This window comes from Myotis davidii, unplaced genomic scaffold, assembly GCF_000327345.1.
Source record: "Myotis davidii unplaced genomic scaffold, ASM32734v1 scaffold765, whole genome shotgun sequence".
Lineage (NCBI taxonomy): Eukaryota > Metazoa > Chordata > Mammalia > Chiroptera > Vespertilionidae > Myotis > Myotis davidii.
In genome coordinates, this window is record NW_006296056.1 from 1,430,568 (window position 1) to 1,437,103 (window position 6,536).

The following is a 6,536-nucleotide window of genomic DNA, read 5'->3' on the forward strand; positions in this document are numbered from 1 at the left end:
TTAAAGGACCGGAGCCAGAGACTGGAGTTCAGGAAGGCTGAGGCAGCAGGGGTTTGCAAGACAGAGCCCTGGGAGGGAGCTAGGCAGGGAAAGTGCCCTAGGAATCTGCACAGGGATCCCTTGGGCCTGATGCTGAAGCCTAAGCTGCTGAGGAACAGCTGGGAGCTGCAAAGTGAACAATTCCCAGAATTCACACAGCACTGGAAGACACTCCTCGTCAGGGCACATGGCCAGGTTGCAGGTTCAGTCCTGGCTGGGGTGCATACGCGAGGCACAGGTTGATATTTCTCTCTCACATCCATGATTCTCTTTCTCTCTCTCCCTCTCCTTTCCTGTCTTTAAAATCACTAAAACAACATATTTAAAAAAAAAAAACTTAAAAGATAAAAAAGGACATTCAGATTCCACCCAGCAGAGCAGAGCTCTCACAGGCCCCTCCAGACAATCAACAGAGACTCCAGAAAGGCCAAGGTAACAAAGCTAAATTAGCCCTAAAATAAAACTACACTAGACCTCCCTAGTTAAACAAAGTTTAAAGGATCAGCTCAATCCACAAATAACTTAACTTCCTGGCAAAACAAACACCAAAACTCTTTAAAGGAAGACAACAAAATCCAAATGCTCAACAACATAATACATACAATGTCCATGTTAAGCAGCAGCAATAGACTGAGATGACAGAACTAGCAAAGATATTGAAACAGCTATATAAATATGCTCCACATATTCAAGTATATAGAAGAGAACATGAACATAATGAAGAGAGAAATGTAAGATAGAAATAAGATTCCATTTAATTCTTTCTTATGTCATCTACAGCTGAAAAATCCACCCCATGAAATTAAAAATTCACTGAATAGACTTAACAGCAGGTTAGACACTGCAGAAAACAAGAATAGTGAACTTGAAGACATAGAAATACAAACTTTTCAAATTAGTGTCAGAGCGAAAAAGGACTTGGGAAAAAAACCAACTGAGCCTCAGACCTGTAATTAGAGTCCCAGATGGAGAGGGGGTAAGAAGGAACAGTATTTGAAGAAATAGCAGCAGAAATTTTCCCAAATTTGAACAGAACTGTAAAGCCACAAATCCATAAAGCTCAAAGAACACTAGACAGAATAAACAAAGAAAATCACACCAGGGCACATCACAATCAAATTACAAAAACCAATGATATTAAAAAGAAAACAAAAAGATAATATTGATCCCCTGCTTCCACATGTATTCTATTATAATAAAAGCATAATATGCTAATTAGACCAGATGTCCTTCCCTACAAAGCCAGGGTTGCAAGGGAAGCCCGGGTCCCGGGTGCCAGAGGAAGGCCTACTCTTGCACGAATTTTGTGCATCGAGTCTCTAGTATAAGATTAAAAACAACTGTAATCCAATGAAAGCAAATAATATCTTTCTAGATAATCTGATCCAAAAATGTTGGTCAAGTCCATTGAAGCTGGTCTCCTTTGTAGAGGCCTTCCTTTGGCAGTAGTACCTCTAGCATAAGCTTAGTCTGTCTATAAGGTGATCAAAATACAGTTGAACTTCATTTCTTGAATATCTCCTATCTCGAACAATTCGCTTCTTGACTCGACAAACCCTTTCATACTATCTGTTTAATCAGCCATGTGTCTCTCAGGCAACAAATGAAGGAGAGAATTCAAGAGTATGAGTCAGTTTACCATCATTAACATCTCAGGATAATGTGCTGTGAATAGTTTCATAGGTTTTTATTGGTTTGTTGCCACTTATTATTATTATTAAATTTTCATTTATACTGTACATTTCCTTTTTGTTAAATTTTTATTTACATTTCATGTCCTTTTTGTTTTTAAAGTGTTTATTTATAGGTTAAACAGTACATTAGACATTTACTGATGGGGTGGTCATAATAATCTGGCCATTCTAAAGGTTAAAACAGGGAGCCACTTGGGGGTCTGGAATGGATTAATTCAACTTACATTATTTCTAATGAAAAAAATGCTTCAGTTTTCCACCAGCCTTCCGAGAACAAATTAAGTTCGAGAACTGATGTTCCACTGCAGAGTTAAGTTACTGGAAAACATATTTATCAAATGCATTTGTATACTGTAAAGTTCACAAATGCCACTTTTGATTGTATGTTCCTTGAGGTCAGGAACCTTCATATGTTAGCCCATAAATTTCCAGTGCGGTTCCTATTCAAGCACATAACTGCTTGAATACACATGAATGAGTCATTCTCATTTCATCCTCAGCACGTCGCTATATGACATACAGAACAAGATGAAAGAACAGGTGTCCAGAGGGATTAAATGACTGCCCCAAGGGTACACACAAAGTGAACAATACCTCGCATCCCTAGCATAATGCCCCACACAAGTTACCTCAACGTAGACACAAAAGAAATACATTTTAATTATGACTACTTACTCTGAGTTTCCACAAGATCCAAAGCAACACTAGAAGCTGTGTCCATTCCAGTGTTGATGCAGTTTTGGAAGTTTTTTAAGGAGGAGAGAGCAGATTCTACGCCGCTGAAGGATATAAAACCAGTTGAACCTGAATTTGAACTGGAACGCCCCGGCATCTTGAATTTTTACCTAAGTTTTCAAACACAATGAAATACAATTTATGAGCTTTTATAAAGAATTTATAAAATTTATATAGAAAAATGGCTTTATCTGTTTTTTTTATTTATCTTGAAAATCAAGACCTAAGGCACATAAGGCAAAATGTTACACATGCTAAAATCCAAATCACAAAACAAGGGTTCCTGTTATGTCATTTTCTGGAACTTTCTGCGGTATTAATATTTTACACCAAAAGAGAGAGAATATATGACTATAAATAACCAGTGATGATTTTTGAATATTTGCATTTTAGTGAAAGACAGTGTTATTTACAATCTTACTTTATTACAACAAATAAGTTGAGATAGCTTATACAATATAAATACAAACACATATAATAAATTTATAAAAATCAGAATAAAAAAAAAGACTAAAGAGAAAACCAAGTACATGAGAAAGTTAGAATGCAATCATGTAGGCTTCGGATTCTTTAGAATGGCCAGATTATTATGACCACCCCATCAGTACAATGAAGTCAATTAGTTATGCAAATAATAATAAAACCTTGAGAGTATTTACTTAGGAAGTTTTCAATATTCAGTATTTTTGGAAGTGTCAATGAAGTACTGATGGGGTGGTCATAATAACCTGGCCACTCAGTGTATATTTGTAATACAGATTTGGCTAAGAGCATCTTGACAATCATACAAATGGCTGATATATTCACTAGCTATTAGAGAAATGCAAATCAAAACCACAATGAGCTACCCCTTCATACCTGTTAGAATGGCTTTTATCAACAAGACAATAGATAACAAGTGTCTGAGAAGTTGTGGAGAAAAAGGAACCCTCATTCACTGTTGGTGGGAATATAAATTGATAGAGCCACTATGCAAAGCAGTATAAAGGTTCCTCAAAAAATTAAGAACAGAGTTATTACCCTAAGACCCAGAAAGCATTTATTCATAAAGACATGTGTACCCCTATTGAAGCATTATTCACAGTGGCTAAGACATGTATACAACCAATGTGTCCCTTAATACACGATTGGATAAAGAAGATGTGATACATATACACAATGGAATACTAACTACTCAGCCAGAAGAAAAAAAGAAATACCGCCATTTGCGACAACATGAATAAAACCTGTGAACATCATGCTAAGCAAAGTCAAACTGACAAAGAACCATATGATTTCACTCTTACGTGGCATATAAAATTGAGAGCAACAAATGAACAAATAAGACAAACAAAACCTCAGACATAGACAACCAGGGGATTCCAGAGGAAAAGGGGGGTGAGGGATATAAGAGGGTAAAATGGCCCTGCCGGTTTGGCTCTGTAGATAGAGTGTCGGCCTGTGGACTGAAGGGGCCCAGGTTCGATTCTGGTCAAGGGGATGTACTTTGGTTGCGGGCATATCCCCAGTGGGGAGTGTGCAGGAGGCAGCTGATCAATGTTTCTCTCTCATCGATGTTTCTAACTCTCTATCCCTCTCCCTTCCTCTCTGTAAAAAGATCAATAAAATATATTTTTTTTAAAAAGAGGGTAAAATGGGTCAATAAACGGTGACAGAAGAAGATGACTTGTGGTGGTGAACACACAATGCAATATACAGATGATGTATTATTAGAAGTGTATATTGAAACCTATATATATTTATTAACCATGTCACCCCAATAAATTCAATAAAATTTTTTTTTAAGTTAAAGTTTCAGAATTCTCTTTCTCCATAAAGAAAAAGTACACCAGTAATTCCTGGAAAATAAGTCTGTCCATGGCAATCAAGGCATCATGGATCATCACATATCTATAATAATAAAAGTATAATATGCAAATCGACCGAACAGCCAAGCAGCGGAACAACTGTCCAGATGCCCTTCTGGACGAAGCCAGGGCTGCGAAGGCCTACTCTTGCATGAATTTTGTGCATCAGGCCTCTAGTGAGATAAGAGTCATACTGAAAAATATCCTCAGATAGCAGCTTGGTGCCCACCAATCCTATTTCCTCTTCAACTTGGTCACATAGCTTGACTATAGTTTGCAGCCTTCCTTGCAGTTGGGTGTGGTCATATGACTGAATTCAAGGCAATGATGTATGAGCCATATGCAGGCCCAGTCAACAAAAAACACACTTTCTCCATACTCCTTCCCATTTTGTTAGCTTGAAACAGGCAAGCAGTGACCTTGGAAGCTATATATTGAAGATGGAGAAAATGGAAGAAGCCCAGGATCCAACATCACTGTTTGGAGGAAAACTGCCCCACTAAACAGGCTCAATGGATGAAAGAAACAAAAACTTCAATTGTGCAAAGCCACTTTGATCTGGGGGTTTGCCTGTCATACTACCATTACTCAAAAAATACAAACTTGCAGAGATCAAATGATATGGTTCAAATATTCAGTTTCCTAGTCGGATTCTGTGTAAGTCTACATCATCTAGAGCAGCACCATCCAAAGGAACTTTCAGACGCGACAAAATGGTCAAGGCTCTGCATTACCCAATATGGTAGCCACTAGGCACATGTGTGGCTATCCATTACCTCAAATGTGGTCAGCATGACTGAGGAACTGAGTTTTTAATTGTGTTTAATTTTAATCAATTTAACTTTAAAAAGCCACATGCGTCCAGTGCAGTGGTTCTCAACCTTCTGGCCCTTTAAATACAGTTCCTCATGTTGTGACTCCCAACCATAAAATTATTTTCATTGCTACTTCATAACTGTAATTTTGCTACTGTTATGAATCGTAATGCAAGTATCTAATATGCAGGATGGTCTTAGGCGACGCCTGTGAAAGGATCGTTCGACCACCAAAAGGGCCATGACCCACAGGTTGAGAACCGCTGGTATAGAGGCTGCTGCATTGGGCAGTACAGTTCTATAGACACGATTTTCAAAGCGTGTTACATATATGAACTAGGGGGTAAAGCCACAGTATAAGCAGGGCACATCTTCCTGGAATATCAATTTTACTTACAGATAACATGAAACATGTTTAGATTAAAATAAACATTAGCTGCATTATAGAGCAGAATATGGAGGCAATACAGAGCAGGGATTAAGCATATTGTTTCAAGAACCAGACTATCGGAGTTCAAAGCCTGATTTTACTTCGTAAGTAGCTGAATGACTTTAGGCAATTTAACCTTTCAATGTTACACCTTATCTTTCTGCAAAATAAGGATGATCCAGTGCCTATGAGTTTATTCATAGATATAGATATAGATGTAGATGTAGATGTAGATATATATTCTAATCTAATAAAAGAGAAACATGCAAATTGACCATACCTCCACTACGCCCACCAGCCATGCCCATCAGCCAATCAGGCGCAAATATGCAAATTAACCCACCTAAGATGGCAGTTAATTTGCATACTAGGCACCAGTGGCCTGGGTCCGGGAAACATCATAGGGCACCCAGGTCACTCCGAGGGCCCTCTGGGCCCTGAGCAGCCTAGGAAGGGCCTGGGCAGGGGCCCCCTCGGCTCTGATTGCAAGCTCAAGCCCTGCCCAGGCCTAAGGCTCGGCCAGAGGCTTGAGGCCTGGGCAGGGGCAGAGCCTGCAATCGGAGCAGGTTGGGGGTCCCCTGCCCAGGCCTAACACCCCAGCCAGAGGCCTTAGGCCTCGGCAGGCGATCGGAGCAGGCTGGGGGTCCCCTACCCAGGCCTAACGCCCCTCTAGCCTGGGCAGGGGCGGAGCAGGCAATCGCACAGTGCTGGGGGTCCCCTTCCCAGGTCTATCTATGAGTTTATTCATAGATATAGATATAGATGTAGATGTAGATATAGATATATATTCTAATCTAATAAAAGAGAAACATGCAAATTGACCATACCTCCTAGGCCTGGGCAGGGGTGGAGCCCGCGATGGCACAGGGCTAGGGGACCCCTTCCCAGGTCTAACGCCCCGGCCAGAGGTTTTAGGCTTGGGCAGGGGCCGAGCTGAGGATCCGTGTGAACTACAGAGGAAACACCTTTTCTGACT

The 6,536-nt window shown here is 39.9% G+C and overlaps 1 protein-coding gene across 5 annotated transcripts in view; it reads right to left on the reverse strand.

Annotated features, from left to right (window-relative positions):
• NSMCE2 (NSE2/MMS21 homolog, SMC5-SMC6 complex SUMO ligase) overlaps positions 1-6,536 on the reverse strand; it is a 232,239-nt gene that overhangs the window by 222,311 nt on the left and 3,392 nt on the right. For all 5 annotated transcript variants that reach the window (XM_006770962.2, XM_006770963.2, XM_015568644.1 and 2 more), the window contains exon 2: positions 2,409-2,578. In XM_006770962.2, the coding sequence (XP_006771025.1) occupies positions 2,409-2,565 (157 nt within the window). In that variant the 5' untranslated portion in view covers positions 2,566-2,578. The remainder of the gene's footprint in view (positions 1-2,408; positions 2,579-6,536) is intronic.